General features: G+C 59.1%; 1 protein-coding gene across 6 annotated transcripts; it reads left to right on the top strand.

Annotated features, from left to right (window-relative positions):
- The first annotated feature begins 1,406 nt into the window (after positions 1–1,406).
- Positions 1,407–17,268, top strand: LOC119524364 (PDZ and LIM domain protein 7). Of its 6 annotated transcripts, none has more exons than XM_037822958.1 (14): positions 1,408–1,543; positions 2,538–2,644; positions 6,298–6,449; positions 6,526–6,556; positions 6,975–7,093; positions 7,459–7,479; positions 7,718–7,854; positions 8,018–8,054; positions 9,528–9,589; positions 9,759–10,002; positions 10,947–11,127; positions 16,376–16,496; positions 16,586–16,701; positions 16,894–17,268. In XM_037822958.1, the coding sequence occupies exons 2-14, from the start codon at positions 2,549–2,551 to the stop codon at positions 16,978–16,980; spliced, it is 1,404 nt and encodes a 467-aa protein (XP_037678886.1). In that variant the 5' UTR covers positions 1,408–1,543; positions 2,538–2,548; the 3' UTR covers positions 16,981–17,268. The 6 variants fall into 6 exon arrangements, with proteins under 6 accessions (XP_037678891.1, XP_037678886.1, XP_037678888.1 ...); XM_037822959.1 differs by lacking the exon at positions 1,408–1,543 and adding an exon at positions 2,130–2,399; XM_037822960.1 differs by lacking the exon at positions 7,459–7,479.
- The last annotated feature ends 664 nt before the right edge of the window (positions 17,269–17,932 follow it).

The following is a 17,932-nucleotide window of genomic DNA, read 5'->3' on the forward strand; positions in this document are numbered from 1 at the left end:
GGGAAAATCATAACTTTGAGTTGGGGCATGATGGGCTGAGCTATCTAGTGGGCATCCAAGAAGAGACATCGTACAAGCAGTTGAGTTTTGGGGCCTGGAGTGCTTGGAGGGGGGTAAGGGCTGGCCATAAAACTTGGACATGTTTGGCTTACAGGTGGTATTAAGTCATGAGAGGATGGGGTCCTAGAGAGTGAAAGAAGGGAGATCTGATAGCACTTTGAGAGGCAGATGAGGAGACCCCCAAGGGAGGCAGGAGGGAAGCAGGAGGAAGCCAGGAAGCCAAGGAGAGTGTTTCCAGGAGCTCCGAGCTGGGAAAAGTGACACTGAGAAACTGCCATTTACTGCGGACCTTGAGAAGAGGGATTTCAGACGACCCGTGGGGACAAGAACCTGACTGCAGTGGGTGCATTAGAAAAAGAAGAAGAAAGCAAGTGGAGACAGAGGATAGACGATTCCTGGAAAGAATTTAACTCTCAAGGGGAGTAGAATAAAAGGGTGGTAGCTGAAGAGGGATGTGGGGGGTCGAGAATTTTTTTTTTTTAAGATGAGAACTATTCCAGAAATTTGTAAAGTGAGGGAAAACATGCAGAAGAGGGAAAATGTGAAGAAGGTGGAAATGTCCTTGCAGGAGCGAGGTAGACTCCCCTCCACCTCACTCACCCGCATGCTCCCATGTGTGCTCAACCTTGCCCGCGCCTGTCTGAGCTGCTGGGCTGGGCACTGGGGGCGCGTGTGGGGGGCGGGACTGTAGGGACACCACCACCGGAGGCGCTGCCTGCTTCAAAGGGAGATGTAGCAAATCTCAGCCCACCTCGACCGTGTGCCGTAGGTGCCAGGGGGTGGAATCGAGCGCAGGGGAGGGCAGGCTCAGGGGGAGCCAAGGGCCCCCTCCATCTTCTCCCTTTTTTTTTTCTGCAAAAGCAGCTTCAAGCTCCCCCGCGCCCCCTCGACTTGCCCCCACTAAGTCCTTCCGATTTAGAAATTCCGGAGCCGCTGCTGGGTGAGCCTTTGGCCAAACCATATGTACCCGCACAGCGCGGCCCTGAGAAGCGGGTATGCTTCGCCCACTTTTCCGAGCGGGAAAGTAAGGCTCAGAGACGAGTAATTTTGTCCAGGTCTGGGTGGTTTCAAGGCCCGCTTTCTCTTCACTCCGCCAGCGGAAGGATCAAGGCGCTTGGCCAGGTGCGACCGAGGCGGGGTCTGCCCCGGGTTTGGACTGTAGTCCAGGCCCCGCCCAGGCCCCGCCTTCAATGCCTCCCAGGCCCCGCCTCAGGCCCCGCCCCACTGAAGCGACAGGATGGGCTCCAAGATAGGCGGGACTTTGCGGCTGGGTGGGGCTGAAGGGTTGGGCGGGGCTTCCCACCGATCGAAAAGCCGGTCGTTGGTGGGCGTGGCCCTGTGGGGGCGTGGCCTAGGGATCCGCCCCCAAGCGCGGGCTCAAAGCGGACGGCGGCCGCGGGGGCGGGGCCAGAACACAGGCCGCCGTTCCCAACGCGGCGCCTGGGAACCCGCGGCCCAGCAGCGCCCCGGCGGGGCCGAGCAGGTACAGGCGACCGCGCCGGGCGTCTCAGGCTGCCCGGGCGTGGGGGCAGGGGCCTGCTGAGGCTACCACAGGGGCATTAGGGGTCGTAGCCGGCACTGAGCTTCCTCCCACGGGCCGGGGCCCCTTCCCCCGCCCTCGCCTTCCTGTGGCGAAGCCGGTTGTGGCGGGGCCGATTGGCGCCTGCGCCGCTTCCTGAGGCCGGGAGCCGGCCGAAGCATGGGGCCCAGGCGGGGGAGCAGAGGGAAACTGAGGCACGTCGGCGTGGAAGCAGGCCCGTGTGCGGGGCACCACCCGCGCTGGGCTGCAGAATGGATCCCCTTCCTGGCCGCGCTTTGGGGGCCTGGCCCCCAACAATCTTCTCCAGGGCCGCGCCTCACTTCCCCACCCCCAGCGCCCAGGGGTCCCGCCCTGGCCGCCAGCAGCCTCGGCCGGTCCCGGAATGGCTAGGACCCGCTCCAGCCGCCACCCTCCCCTCCCGCTCCCCTCCCCCTGCCCTGCCCTCCCCTCCCCCTCCCGTCCCAAGCCCCCGTGTGCTCCCTCCGCTGTCTCTCTGCTCAGTGTCAGCTTACACGCCTTATATAGTCCGAGCAGGCTCCAGCCGCGGCCTGCCTGCCGGGACCTGGGGGCGGGGGAGAGGAGCGCCGGCCCCTGACTCACCCCACCGCCCCAGGCTCCAGGCTGGCTTGGGGCGGGGGCGAGGCCGTGCCATCCTAGCCCAGCGGCCCACCTCCGGCTGAAAAGCACCTCCAGCCGGGATACGGGCTCCCCTCCCCTTCCCAGTCCCTGGGGATGGAGGGCTGCCCCTGGCTCTCCAAGGTGAGGCCTGGCAGCCAGCTGCCCACCGCAGCCTGACAAGGTACCTGCCTACCCTGTGCCCTGGGTGTGCCCAGCATCAGCCTGTGCCTCCCTGGCCTATGTCCAAGGCTCCTGTGCACAGCTTGGCCCTCTGCCAGTCCGCCATGCCCACTACTCACCTTCTCTTCTCTCCTCCCAGGAGCAGACACCATGGATTCCTTCAAGGTGGTGCTGGAAGGGCCAGCACCCTGGGGCTTCCGGCTGCAGGGGGGCAAGGACTTCAACATGCCCCTCTCCATCTCCCGGGTGAGCCAAGGCTGAGCCCTAGGTTGGGAGAGGGGTCTCCCAGGGGATTTTGGGTGCTGGGGTGTTTAGTGGGTGACGGGAGGAGTTTGAGCAGGAGCCAGCCAGGGGCCAACAAGTCAGGGAGCAGCCAGGTGGTGAGACATGGTGGGCCTCTGCCCTGCCCTGATGGAACAAGGCCACAAGGCCTCCCCCGACCAAGTGGATACAGGGAGAGGAGCCCCCTCATCACTCCCCAAGCAGTGCACTGCACCAGATGCCATTCCACGAAGCTCCCATGGCCCACCTCTGAGGCCAGGTGGATGCCCATTCTGCAGGAGGGGAGCCTGAGGTCGCAAGAGGAAGTGTATAAGCCCCTTGAGTGAGCAGTGCTTGGAGCCAGGCCCCAGGCTGGACAGCCTGTAAGATCTTCACTTCAGCCTCACGGCTGCCCAGGGGATAAGAATTGCCATCCTGTTTTTCCAGACGAGGGAACCCAGGGCTCAGAGAGGTGGAGGGGTTTGTTCAGCGATTCCATGCCACTCAGACTGGGCCTGCAGTTTGAGTGGGTGGGAGAAGGGGGTCTCTTTCCAGCCTCCATGATGCCCTCCCTCCCCATCCACTGGGCCCATGCAGGATGCAGTGGCCTATGACCCCTTGCAGGGGTGGGCAGCCCCGGGGCAATCTCCAGGGCTCTGGCTTCAGCTCTGGTGGGGGCGGAGCTGGGGGCTGGCCCCTCCCTGTGGCAGGGGGATTGCCTTATAAGCCCAAGAATGCAGCCCCACGCTGGGATGGCCAACGGGTGGCTGGAGTCTGCAGAGCCCAAAAAGGGCTGGCCTGGGCCTGGAACCCTGAACTCCCGACAGGGGATCCCTCTGGCTAAGGGGTGGCCCAGGCCAGGTCCCAGCCCCAGCTGTGGGATGAACTGTGGGGCAGAGAGAGCAAACTGCCTGCCCATAGTAGGTGAGGCCAGCTCCTTGGGCTGGTGACTCTGCTCTCACTGTGGCCTGGGGCTTAGGAGAGGGCGGGTACTTCCTGCCCCACATCCTCCTGCTCTGGGAGGCCCACCCAAGTGCCCGGTGGGCAGGCAGCTGCTGGCTGGAAGTCGGGCATGCACAGCCTGGAGGGGTCCAGAGGGTGCTTCAGGCACTGTCCAGCCTGAGAGGGGCCTCAAGGTGGAGTCTGTCTGTGGGAGATGAGCTTGGTGGCCAAGGCAGGCAGGGATCCAGTGTTCCTCCCAGGGACATATCCACAGGGTCCCCCTGGAACCTGTCCTGCTGGGTAGGCAAGGGCACTGTTCCCCTCACTACACACACACACACACACACATTCTCAAGCCTTGCCAGCCCTGAAAACCTACCCTCCATCCCCTCTTCCTGGGAAAGTGCTGGCCAGTGTGGCCAGGGAGCCCTGGACCTTGGCTGGTTTCAGCCTCCGTTTCTTCATCTGTCGGGGTGGGCCACATAGTAACCCAGGGGATGGACATACAGATGTGGCCTCTTGGGGGCACTCTGGGCTCAGGCTTCTTCGTCAGCAGCCCCTGTGCGTGGGTGGGGCCACCAGCTGAGCCCAGCCCTGGAGTTGGACCTAGGCAGGCAGACCAGCAGGCGGGGTGGGCTTTTTTCTAAGCTGGGCCAGCCCCCTCCCCCTTTCCTGACCCCAGAATGGAGGGAGGGGCTAGGGCTGGCTGTGGGCCCAGGCCTGGGAGATGAGGTAATGTCTGGGACTGGGGGGTTGGGCTGCTTGGTGGAGCCCTCAGGCTGACTCACCCCTCACCCATTGCTCTGTTCTGCCCCCTGGCCTCTCCCCTCCTTGGTCCCTGGGGCCTCACCCTGTCCCTGGCCTGAGCTCCTCTCTGCTTCTCTCCACTGAAGCCACCACCTCCCCCAGAGTTCTCCCTGGCTTCTCTATCCACCTCTCTGACTACTCCCCTGCCCTCCTCACCCCAGGGAAGGAAGCAGTCCCCACCCTGCTCCTCCAGAAGCCAGCCACTCCTGTCCACCCAAGACCCCCAGTCCCACACCTCCCAGGAGCTGCCCCACTTGGGTAGGGAGTGGCCCAGCCAGGTTTCCCTTCTACTGACTCACTGTGACCTTGAGTAAGTCACTTCCCCTCAATGGTGTCACTTCCCCCAGCCCATTATAAGTAGTTGGTTTAAATAAAGGAGACATAGGAGACCCAGGCCCCAGGCCCAGCCAGGCTGGGCAGGGAGTCTTTCCAGGTGGGCCTAACAGAATCCTAATCCTGCCTCTTACTAGCTGGGTGACTGGGGGGCAAGTTGCTTAACATCTCTGCGTTTCCCTGGGTGTAAAATGGGAACAGTTCCAGGCTGAACTCCACAGGGTCGCTGGAGGAGTCAGTGTCAATATATGGCCTAGAAACTAGTAGGTGTTCAACAAATGCAAACTGCTGTTACTACTTTTCTTATTTAGCAAGTAGAGAAGCCACCCAGCTCTCTTACCTCCCAAACAAGAACTAGAGCCAGCAGACCCAGCTGCCCTGCCTTTTTGTCTCTGCCTCTGGCCCCTCTGCCATCTCTCTGGAACTTCTTCCCTCTCCTCTCCCTGCCCAGGCTGAGTCTGTGCACCAGCCTATTGGCGTTGCCTCCTGGGGCCTGGGGCAGCCTGTACCTCCCCCCACCAGAGCTCTGTGTAATCTAAATCTGCCTTTGAGTGCTTCCCCACAGAAAGCCTGATTAGTCACAGGCCCCGAGGCTGGCCAGGCCACCTCCACCTCTGCTGCCAGGGCTGAGCTAGAGGGCTCCAAGGGCCCAGTGGGGTCTATCAGGATGCAGCCCCACGCTGGGATGGCCAACGGGTGGCTGGAGTCTGCAGAGCCCAAAAAGGGCTGGCCTGGGCCTGGAACCCTGAACTCCCGACAGGGGATCCCTCTGGCTAAGGGGTGGCCCAGGCCAGGTCCCAGCCCCAGCTGTGGGATGAATTGTGGGGCGGAGAGAGCAAACTGCCTGCCCATAGTAGGTGAGGCCAGCTCCTCTCATCCCAGGCCTCTCATCCCAGGCCTTAAAACTGCCAATGGCTCCTCCTGCCCACAAGGTGAAGCCCTGGTTCCTTCCCCTGTCATCCGAGGCCTTCATAATTTGACTTCTGCTCCCCATGCAGCACACCCTTTTCTCCTTTTGTCCCTGGTGGCTTCAGCTGATGCTGCTGATGACCACTCTTCCCAGCCTCCTCTTTCCCCTCACTTATCGCAGGAACCAGGGATTTCCACTGGAAACTCGAAGGATGGGGGTGGGGAGGGTTGAAGTGGCATTGGAAGGCTTGGGGTGACACTGACTTACAGCCCTTGAAGCCCTGGCTAGTGCCTAGGGCTCTGTTCAGGCACTGCGATGACGTGGCTGTGGTCACTGCAGAGCTTGGGTTTTATCCTGAGGATGGCTGTTTGTTGACTTCTTAGCAATTTCTGGACTGTGGGAAAGGGTGGCAGAGGTACCTGCAGATAAATAAGCAGGGTGATTGGGGTGATGGTGGAGCTCAGATGAGCCCCACCCCTGCCCCAGGTTGCTTTGGTACCCAGCAGCTGCCCAGGAATCTGCTGCATGAGGAGGTCTTTGCATCTTGGATGCGGGACAGCTTGGGAGAGGGCAGGGTTGCCCACCATTGGCCTCAGTTTGGTTTGCAGAGTCCTGTGCCGCCCTGACCCGCACGGTCTCTCCGCAGCTCACCCCAGGAGGCAAAGCTGCACAGGCGGGCGTGACGGTGGGCGACTGGGTGCTGACCATCGATGGGGAAAACGCCGGGGGCCTCACGCACATCGAAGCCCAGAACAAGATCCGGGCCTGCGGGGAGCGCCTCAGCCTGGGTCTCAGCAGGTGTGGGGGCGCCTGCCGGCCGGGTGGGGACACCCACGGGGCCGGCCCTCCCTCACCGCCTCCCCTTCTCCTCCAGGGCCCAGCCGGTTCCGAGCAAACCGGAGAAGGTAGGCGGCAAGCCCGGGGAAATCTGGGCGGCCGGCGGGGCGGGGTCGGATGCCTGGGGTGGACCTACCTGACCCAGCGCAGCCTCGGTAACCCCATCCCTGATCCCGGAGTAGAGGGGCAGAGGCCAGAGCTGGGGAGGGCCTGGGGAACCCGGAGTTGAGCCGGAGGCTGCCGCACGGTCCGGCCACCACGCATGTCTGTTTGTCCGTCTGTGCGCCTGTTCGCCTGCCTCCATCCCGCCGGCCTGTGCTGCGAGCCCGCACCCACGTAGGCTGAGATCGTCGCTCCCAAATGGCCTCTTGAAACCCGAATCGCCCCCTCCCCCGTAGCCTCCGGCCAGATGTGGGGGCGGGGGGTGCCCCCCATCGGCCCAGGCCCCCGCCCCCGCCCGCCCTGCCCGGCTCTGTCTCCGCCCAGGCCCCGGCCCCCGCCGCGGACCCACCGCGGTACACCTTTGCACCCAGCGCCTCCCTCAACAAGACGGCCCGGCCCTTCGGGGCGCCCCCGCCCGCTGACAGCGCCCCGCAGCAGAATGGGTACGTCGGTGCCTGCCTGTTCACGCAGTGCGTCCATCGGCCTGTCCGTGCGTCCGCGGTGCGCGGCGCCACACCCGCTGCTGCTCCGTCTGCACTGCGCCCCAGCCGGGCTGGAACCGTGCGGCAGCGACCCCTGTCGGCCAGGGCGGGGTCTGCAGGCACAGGGCCCTCCCATGCGGTGGGGTTCCTGCTGGGGGCGCTAAAGGAGGCAGCGACCCGGGGATGGGGTCTGGTGTTGGGCCGACTGAGCCCCAGACTTTCGGTGCAGCTTTGTCCCCAGCGTGTCAGGGCACTGACCTTTCCCCATCTCTCTTCCTTCCCTGTGTCTGTGGCTTTATCTGTCCATCTGTCTATTTCCTTCACAGGTGCAGACCCCTGACAAGTCAGTGAGCCCCTCTGCCTATCCCTCTTTTCTTTCCTTTTGGCACTCTGGGCAGTGGTCCCTACCCACCCACCCAGCCTCCTCCTTGCCCTGACTGCCCTCCTCCCCTCTCACTCCCCACCACCCACCCTCCCTTCCCCACTCTGGCCCTGTCACCATTACCCACAGGTGCCAAATCCCGGGAGGGGGTGCCCCCACCCCCCACCCCCTGCGCGGGGTTCTGAGCCACCCCCTCCCCACAGACAGCCACCCCGACCACTGGTCCCAGACGCCAGCAAGCAGCGGTTGATGGAGAACACCGAGGACTGGCGGCCGCGGCCTGGGACAGGCCAGTCCCGTTCCTTCCGCATCCTCGCCCACCTCACAGGCACCGAGTTCAGTAAGAGCCAGCCTGGGGTGGGGCGGACACTCCTTCCCGGGTCCTGGCCCAGGCCTGGGTTCAGCTGGAGCCATCTCTGGTGCCCTGGGGACCCTCTGCCGGGCTCAGGGCTGGGGTGAGCCTCTTGTCTTCCCTCGGCCAATGCCTGCCTCTGCCCTCTCAGTGCAAGACCCGGATGAGGAGCACCTGAAGAAATCAAGGTAAAGGACGCACAAGCCCCTGTCAGCTAACTCCTGCCTCACCCCTTTCCAGCCACTGCACTCATGCCTGCTCCTGGCTCTCCCAGCCAGAGCATTCCATTCTTCTTCCTTCTTTCCTTCCTTCCTTCCTCTTTTCCTCCCTCCTTTCAGTCTGTCCATCCTTCTTTCCTTCTCTCCATCCATCCTTTCTTTCCTTCCATCCTTTCTTTCTTTTCTTCCTCTCTCCCTCTGTTCAGTCCATCCATCCGTCCTTCTTTCTTTCCATCTATCCTTTCTTTCCTTCCATCCTTTCCTTCTTTTCTTTCTCCAGTCATCCATTTTCTCCTTCCTTTCTTCCTTCTTTCATCTATTCTTCCTTTCTTCCTCTTTCCCTCCATCCCTCTGTCCTTCCTCCCTTCCTTTCATTCTGTCCTTCCTTCTTTCTTTCCTTCCATCCGTCCTTCCTTGCTCTCTCCCTCCCATCTCTCTATCCTTCCTCTTTCCCTCTCTCCCTTCAATCTGTCCATCCATTCCTTCTTTCTGTCATGCATCCTTTCTTTCTTTTCATCCTTTCTTTCTTTTCTTTCTCCCATCCATTAATCTTCTTTCCTTTCTTCTTTCATCCATCCTTTCCTTCTTCTTTTCTCCTTCTCTCTTCCTCCCTTCTCTCCTTCCTCCCCTCCATCATTCCTTCCTTCTCTCCCTCCTTCCCTGTCTCCTTCCTTCCACTTCCTCCTCCTTCTCTCTCTGCCCCCAGGGAAAAGTATGTCCTGGAGCTGCAGAGCCCACGCTACACCCGCCTACGGGACTGGCACCACCAGCGCTCTGCCCACGTGCTCAACGTGCGGTCGTAGCCGGCCCCTTGCCGGCTGGCTGCCCTCTCTGCCTCTCGCTCTCTCTCTTCCCCTCACCCGGGCACCCCCCTCGATGCCTCCAGCTTCTGCCTACCTCACCCACCCCCTTTCTGCCCCTGAATGGAGCCTCCTGTGGGCCTGGCCCCGCAGCCCCTGCCCCCTGGCACAGGGCCTGATCCCACCTGACATTGCTTCCCTCCTTGCCCTGTGGTAACTATGCTGTCTGCTGGGTCTGTGCTGGCTCAGGCATGGAAATAAACATTCTCATCCCTGCTTTCTCTGCCTCTGTCTTCTGTCCTTTGTGGGTCTGGTTTGCATTTGGGGGTGTGGGAGTGTTTGATGGTTCAGACTCAGTGTGGGTGGGAGGGGGTGCCTGGCAAAGGGGCCCCTGCCCTGCCAGCAGAGCCAGATCCCCGGGATGAGGGGCGCCCAAGAGCTACCCCAGAAGCAGAAGCCCTGCTACACCTCCCAGCTTTGCACCATAGACCAATCAGCTGGAGCCTGGCTACAGAAGCTGCCCTTCCCAGCAGCCCTCACACGCCTAGGCATCACCATGGGGCCAGCAAGACCATGGTTAGGGGGTGGGGGGGTGATGCCAGGGGCCTCAGCTCTGCAGGGCCTTGAATGGCAGATCTTGCAGCCAGGTGCCCAGGACAGAAGCCCCAGCCCCAGCCTCAGCCGCCCCCCCGGAACCCTGGCCTGGTGAGACAGTGGGCTTCAGCCCTGGGGGTGGAAGGGAAGGAGAGGGTGGCTCGCCTCCTGGGGCGTAGAGGTGGCAGACTCCTCCAAGCTGCCCCAGGGGCCACCCGCTGCCCTTTGGTGGTCCCTGGACACCTCCCCACCCTGGAGCCACTTTCCTTGGCACTGGCAGGCCCCACCACCCCCAGCCCCACCAGCCGCCCGCCCTGGGCCGTGGACCCCGCTTTCGCTGAGCGCTACGCCCCAGACAAAACGAGCACGGTGCTGACCCGGCACAGCCAGCCCGCCACACCCACGCCTCTGCAGAACCGCACCTCCATCGTGCAGGCAGCCGCCGGAGGGGGCCTAGGAGGGGGCGGCGGCGACAATGGCAACGGCAAGACCCCGGTGTGCCACCAATGCCACAAAGTCATCCGGTGGGTGGCCCTGTACCTTCCCTACCCCGGCCTCTCCTGTCCCAAGGCCCAGCCCAAGCATGTTTCCTCCCTCCGCCACCCCCATGGGTCTGCCCACCCCTTTCACCTCAGCCACCACTGCTGGAGGGTCGGGATTCAGTTCCCAGGCAGAGCAGGGGCGGGAGCTAGCCTGGGTCCTCAGATTCTTAACTTCCACCCTGCCTCCTCACCCCCACCCCCACCCCTCCACTTATTCACTTCTCCCAACCCCCCTCACACCTCCACTTCTCCCTGACCCAGTGGGGTTGGAAGGTGCCAACAACACAAGGGCACAACGTAACTGCAGCCCGAGACTCACTGCCTCCCCACACCCAGCCACCTCTTCCCCTCTCCCTCCTACTCTCCAAGCAGACTAGCCTAGGGGGCCCCTCCCTCTCTGCACTGCTCCCTGGGGTCCCCAGCAGGGCCATACAGTTCCCCAGAATCAGTGCATGAGGTTCTAGAGCCTTCCTGATTCTCAGCCCCTGCAGGCCCCCACCCTAGGATGTATGTCCCTGGGCTCAGCCCAGCCAGACGAAGCCACAGGCAGGACAGGGGCCCATCAGCACTCCGGGCCTCCTGCCCCTTGCCCCACTCCCTGCTCCAGTGCTCTGCCAGGCCCTCTAGGTCATCTCATTAGGCTCACATCCTCAGCCTCCAGCCAGTATCACCCTACTCCTGTTCTACAACTGCCCCTTCAAGGCAAGGCAGCATGAGAGAGCTGAGCTCCACTCCCAACTGTCTGTCCTTGCTGTGTGGCCTAGGGCAAGTCACTTCCCAAACCTGTTTGGGAAATGGGAGGATGAACTTTGTCTCCCAAGACTTCCTCACAGCTTCTCAATAAACCCACCCTGGCTCTGACCAGGAGCCCCCACCCACACACCCCTTCTGTATACCCCCCTCTCACCACCCCGCCTCTTCCTCAGGGGCCGCTACTTGGTGGCGCTGGGCCATGCCTACCACCCCGAGGAGTTTGTGTGCAGCCAGTGCGGAAAGGTCCTAGAAGAGGGTGGCTTCTTCGAGGAGAAGGGTGCTATCTTCTGTCCGCCCTGCTATGACATACGCTACGCCCCCAGCTGCGCCAAGTGCAAGAAGAAGATTGCAGGCGTGAGTGGGGCTGGTGGGAGGACGGGCTGGCGGGTCCCGAACTCAGTCAGCACTGAGCAGGATTTGCTGAGCAGCTCCTAGATCTGGGGCTCTCCCTGCATGAGCCTTTTGGATCCCTAGTCTAATTAATAAGCAGACCCCTCCATTGGCCTCACTTGACAGCAGTACATTAGCCAAGATCCTCTTAACAAATGACTGAAATCTTACTGAAAAGGGCTCGAGCAAGAAAGAAATAGATTGGCTCAAATAACTCCACAGCCTAAGGCACCCTAAGAATCCAGGGTTCTTTCTTTCACTCGCCTGTTTTCATCTGTGTTGGCTTCATTCTCCCAGCACGCTGTTCCATAAAAGGTGGCGAAGACAGGGCCACAGTAGCTTCCAGGGTCACCATCTCCCCACCTTAGCACCACGAACTGAAAGAGAGCACCTCTGTCCCCGCCAATGCATCACAAAATCCCAGGGTGGTGACCTGGCTCGGGTCACCTGCTCAGTCTCTGATGCCACCCTCATGACTGGGACTGGCCAGGTCTGGGCTCCACCCACCCCTGGAGTTGGGGGTGACCCCACCCTGCCTGCACCTCAGACTGAAAGTTAGGGACAAGTGGTTCCCTCAAATAAAACCAGGATGACATTATCCTGAGAAGGGAAGAGCTGGACACGCCAAAGTAAGATGTGGCCACTGTATCATGCTGCAACAACAGAAAATCCCACTGCAGAGATTTAAGCAGAATTTCAATCCTAAGAATTCCAGGGCTGGAACAGCAACTCAAGAGTTCCTTCAGCGACCCAGGATTTTCCTGCTCTTTTTTTCGCTCCCAAATCCTTAGCATGGAGACTTTGGTCCTCGAGCTTATTGGTGTCATGGTTGCCAGATGGCTGCCCAAGCACCAGACCTCACGTCCTTGTTCCAGGCAGGAAGTAGAGGGAAAGGGAAAATGGCATTCTTTTAGCAAGGTTTTGCCTTTTGACTCTGGAAAAAAAGACTGTCATTTTCTCATTGTCCGGAACCATATCATATAGCTCCAGCCTCCAAAATGCAGGAAAGCAGAAGAGAGGGGGGTTGTGAGAGGCTTTGGAGAGGCTACTCCAGTGTTTGCCATATGGAATGCAGGAGAAAACGAGACTCTTGTGAGATGGCCTAATATGCTTTAAGGGCACAGGATTCAAACGGCAAAGCCAGAAATCCAGACTCAAAAACTTGATTCAAAATCCTGTTCTTCCCACAGGGGCTAGATACAAAGCATTGCCTGACCAGGTTTTCCGGTGGGAAACCCGGCCACTACCCAGAACCAGGCTTGGGACTTTGGTCACTGTGTGTCCAGAGCTAAGAATAATGGGCCATCTATCTTCACTCATTCATTCTCTTTTATTAATTGTGGACAATTGTGAACACAACTGTGAACAAGACATACATGGGCCGTGCCCTCCAGGAGCTCACGCTGGGGAAGGGGGATTTGGAGGGTGGAAGGGGCTGAGGGCAGAGCCAGCCATTGTCCTTTACTCCTGTGGGAAAAGAGGGCAGATTAGGCAGAGGTGACCAGCTGAATGGGTTCCTGTTGTAGATATATGGAAACCAAGGCCCAGAGAGGGGCAGAAATTGCTTAAGGCTGTACAGAGTACCAGAGAAATTGCTTAGTCCCTCCCTGGGCTCATGCTCCTTTCTTACTTCTGTGGATCCAATGAACAGACCTGCTCGATGCAGCCAGAGAGCTCTGTGGTGGCCATGTTCAATTACCTGCAAGTGGCAGAAACTCAAAATAATGGCGGCTTATTTCTCACCTAGGAAAAGTCCAGAGGTGAGCAGCACCCAGGCTCCTTTATCTTGTTGCTCAGCCTTTCTCAGCACATACTTACTTCCAACTCCTAGTCCACAATGGCTTTTGAGCCTACTCCAAATGTCCTCATTCTAGCCAGCAGGAAGTTAGAAGGGCAAGAAGGAGACCAAAGGCCCATAGCAGCCATCTTTTGAGGATGCAGCCACCCAATCCTGATTACATGCCATTGGCCAGAACTGAGTCATATGACCATGCCAGCTGCAGGGAGGCTGGGTAATGGAGTCTTTTATTTGGGGCAGCCATGTGCCCAGTGAAAAATGGTGACTCCATCCATAGGCACAAGGGAGAGAATGGATGTTATAGTCTTTGTCATTGTAATAGCAGCTAATGTTAGTGGGGCACTTAATTGTGTACAGGCTTCACAATCACACCATGAAGTCAGTTTGGTCATCATTCCTGTCTCAGAGATGAGGAAGTTTGCCTGAGATCACAGCCATTTCCCTGCCAGCCTAGACCACACCCAGTCAAACTGTTCTAGAGGAATTGGCTGGACCCCAGAATCTCTTGGGCTGGGCATCTGCGTTTGCTTCCCACAGATGAAGGCCCTCCTGTTGGCTGACCTGTTCAGCTTGTGTTGTACATCCTGTGTGGACAGGGTTATCACCCCACACCACGGAAGAGAAGTTGGGGCTCCGGGGGCTGGGCTGCTCTTGGTTTCCAGAGTAGGCTTGGTTGGCAAGCCCTGATCTTGCCCCCTACCCAGGCTGTTGCTTCCACCAAGTAGCCAGCTCTGGCTTTCTAGGGCAGGAGCTGCTTCTGCCCTGGGGGCCTCAGCTTCCCGTCTTGCAGGGCCTCCAGGGTCCTTGCAGGTGCTCTGATTGGGGTTCTCTGCCCAAGGGTTCCTCAGGAATATTCCCTGACACCAACTCTTTGTCCTGCCTGTGCCCAGCACTCAGAACAGCATCTGCCTCCAGGCTCTCAGTATGAAGCATGGGGAGAGCAACATAAAGGAAGCAGATTATTTCAGTGGAGTTGGAGGGAAACTCAGGGGTGCACATTGGAGGGCCACCTGGCCCAGACTGGGGATCGTCTGGGGATCCTGTGCTCTCTCAAGTCTCATCACTCACCTGCAGCTCCTTCAGTCTGCACTGCAGCCAGTGTGCTGTTCTCTTTTTGCCCAGGCTGCCCTCTACTGCCAGGACCACTCTTTAGCACCCTCTTTATCTCCTCCATTCCTTCTCATATGGTACTCAAACTCAGGAAATCCTTTCCTGATGCCCACCCTCCCCACCAGATCAGTCGCACATACTCTGCCCCACAATTTGCTCACTACATCTGTCATTTCATTTTGCTCCCCATCTCTCTTGCCCAGGGTGTGAACCCCTTGGGCTGGGGGCCAGGTCTGTTTTGTTCACTGCTTTATCCCCAGCTTCAGTCACAAGACCCCATGTAGAGCAGGCATTCATTTGGTCATCACTCAATGAATAAGTGGATGCAAGTGGCCTTGAAGCTGAACTGAAAACCTGAGTAGGAATTAGTTTGGAGAAGGATCAGGGAGATTTCCAGGCAGAGGGAATAGCTCAGGTCAACAGGAAAAGATTGGAAAGGGCGTGAGGTGAGGTGGAGGAGGTGGGCAGGGGCTGTGCTAAGGAGTTTGGAGCCAGGGGGCTGATGAGGTCTGATTTGCCTCCCAGAAAGCTTCTTCCAGGGCTGGGTGGAAGATGGACCAGGGAGGGGGTACTGGGGGGCTGCTGTGCCTGGGCCAGGGCAGTGGGAGATGGGAGCAGCAGACAGATTTAGGAAAAGTTAGTGGGTAAAATAGGAGTTGATAACTGGCCCACAGGTTCTTTAAATCAATAGCCAACCTTTAAAAATCAGGATATTTCACTTTAACACCTTGATTTCAACATGAGCCTAGGTGACATTCCCATATGAACTGCTCAGCACTGCCCCCTAAAGGCAGAACAGGTGTTCCCCGGGACACAGTCCCCACCATGCCCTGTTGTGCACCCTGACTGGCTCCATTCCCTTCTTGCAGGCATCTAGGCCTGGGACCCTGGGCTGCCAGCCTGGGGCCATTCTCACAACAACCCCAAAAGTCCGGGTTTAGGTCCCAATTAGCAAGGGAAGGAACCAATTCTTAAAAGAAGGCAAACCTGTTAGCCAAGTCACCCAGCCAAGAAGCAAGGTCTAGCGGAACCCACAGACCTCTGCTCCCCCCATGGGTCCCCACACTGCCCCCTCTGCCTGCTGCAGTTCCAAATGTCACTGGCCCTGACTGGCCCGAGGGGCCTGGGGATGGCTAGCCCAGCCCTCCAGGGAGAGGCCAGCCCCATGGGTCCCTATTTCTTCCTATTCCCAGTAAAACCAGGCTAATTGAATTCATAGTTACCAAGCACCCACTAAGGGCCAGGCTCTGTCAAAATATATCAGATGATAGAACAGTTGGAGTTTCACAACCTGGACCTACATTGTAGGCAGGAGAAGTGAGGAAAGCCAGCTAAGCCATCAATATATATATGTAAAGTATCTGGTAGCATCTCAGAAAGGATAAGTGTTACGGAAAAAAGGAAAAGGATAGAGTTTGGGAAACTCTAGGAAAGGTTTGGGGAATGTGGGTTGGGAGGGCAGGTTGGAATATTTAAAAGTGTGGTCAGAGTGGGCCTCATTGACAAGGTGACATTGGAGCAGACCCTTGAAGGAGGTGATGGGTAAGCCTTGCAGGTATCTCGGGGAACAGCATTCCAGCCAGAGGGAACAGCCAATGCAAAACCCCAGGACAGGAGTGTGCCAGGTGCGTTCAAGGATCAGCAGGAGGCCAGCGTGGCTGGAGCGATGTGAGGGGAGAGAGACAGGGTTGGAAGGAAATCTGACGTGACAGGCCAGGCCCTGCTGGCCTGGGAGGCCCCTCTCTGGGCTTTTGACTCTGAGAAGTGTGGAGCCACTGCAGGGTTTGAGCAGTGGAGGATTGAGGCCCACTGGGGTTTAAGGGGCTCATGGGACAGTTGTAATGAGAATCCTCTGTGGGGTGGCAGAGGTAGAAGCCAGGAGCAGTTTGGGGCAGTCATCCGGGCCAGAGGTGACTGGTTCACATCAGGAAAGCCATGAAAAGTGAGCAGAATCCGGATATATCTTGGAAGCCAACCCAACAAGCTTGACTGGTGGACTTGATGGGAGGTGCGAAGGAAAGGGGCATTTGGCCTGAGCAAATGGAAGGATGGGGTCCCAGCTGGAACCGCTGGAGGAGGAGCAGGTTTGGAATGCAGAGACTGGGATCCGAGTTTGGGTTGTGGCAAGTCTGCAAGGCTCATTGGACATCCGTGGGGAGACCTCAGGAGGAAGTCACAGATATGTGGGTGCAATGTTTAAATCATAGGAAGGAAAGGCTGAGGACTCCAGGCCAGCCTTCCTGTGCTCCTGTGCTCAGCTGGGAGGGGACCAAGCCACCCCACCTAACTCGCACTCCTTCCCAGGAGATCATGCACGCGCTGAAGATGACCTGGCACGTGCACTGCTTCACCTGTGCAGCCTGCAAGACGCCCATCCGGAACCGGGCCTTCTACATGGAGGAAGGGGCGCCCTACTGCGAGCGAGGTACGGCGGGGTGCGGGCCAGACACGGAGAGGGGCCGCGGTGTGGGTGGGCGTGAATCCAGCCTTCCTCCTCTTCAACGCTGTCCCCAGACTACGAGAAGATGTTTGGCACCAAATGCCGTGGCTGTGACTTCAAGATCGATGCCGGGGACCGCTTCCTGGAGGCCCTGGGCTTCAGTTGGCACGACACCTGCTTCGTTTGCGCGGTGAGCCCCTTGTCCCCCCCACCAGCCGGCACCAAGCCCCACCCCCTCTGCTCTCCCCTAGCCCCCTCTCCCGCCCCTAAACTGCCCTCTTTCGGAGGAGCCCCCTGCTTCTGGGATTCTTGAGAGATTGGGAAAGGGCCTCTCCTGCCACCCCCCAATCCATATCACTGGACCTTCTCTGTGTCCTCCAAGATATGTCAGATCAACCTGGAAGGAAAGACCTTCTACTCCAAGAAGGACAAGCCCCTTTGCAAGAGCCACGCCTTCTCACACGTGTGAGCCCCTCCTCGCCCTCGGCTGCCTTGGCCCCGCCCTCTGCAGCTTTGGCCCCGCCCTTGGCTGCCTTGGCCCCGCCCAGGCCGAGGGCGTCGCTGCTTCAGGAGTCGTCATCACTGGCCCCAGACGCTCCGTAGGGCTGGCAAAGGGGCCCCAAGTCCGACTCCTGACCCGAGCCTACAGTTTCCCGGCCCTGACCCACCGCCTTCACGTACCCCGCACTCTCTCCACCACCATCACGCACTGCCCCTGTTCACCTCCAGTGCCACAATAAACCTGTATCCAGCTGTGTCCCGCTTGCCTTCCCTGACTGATGTGGGTAATGGAATTTGAGGCGACAGGGAGTGGAGACTGGGATGGCTTTTCCCGGAGGCTGACCATCTCGGTGGTACTCATGATGGTTAGTGGGAGGAAGTTCAGCAAGTTTCCTGTGTATGAGTTTGGTCCCAGCACCCAGGAAAGAAGAGGAGCCGCTGGCTTGGCCTGGCTTGGAGGTAGGAGGAGGAGCTGGAGTGGATCCGCGGGGATGGAGGGCAGAGAAGAAAACAGGACTGGGAGGTGCAGTCACTGGAATGTGAGAAGATGGGACTGGAGAGAGAAGCCCACGGGTCCTGGGAGCCACAGAGGCCTGGCTGAGGAGCCTGGATTGTCTCTTGGATACAAGTGCGCAAGAGAGCACAGGGGCACTCATGGATACAAGTGAGCAGAAGACTTGAAATAGTGAAGCAACAAAGTTCAAATTTGTGTTATAGAAAGAGATCCCTAGGGCCGTTAGCAGAGAGGATGTGAGGAGGGGTTTGGACACTGGGCTAGGGTGGGGCCAGAGGAAAGGAGTAGTAGAAAGCAATGTGGCAGGGATGGGAATGGGGGGGTCCCCAGGGATGAGGGGTGGGGAGAAGGCAGGCAGGTTTTTTCTTTTTTTTTTTTGCTAACATTATCTCATGATCCTCAGGCA

This window comes from Choloepus didactylus, assembly GCF_015220235.1.
Source record: "Choloepus didactylus isolate mChoDid1 chromosome 11 unlocalized genomic scaffold, mChoDid1.pri SUPER_11_unloc1, whole genome shotgun sequence".
NCBI classification, from domain to species: domain Eukaryota; kingdom Metazoa; phylum Chordata; class Mammalia; order Pilosa; family Megalonychidae; genus Choloepus; species Choloepus didactylus.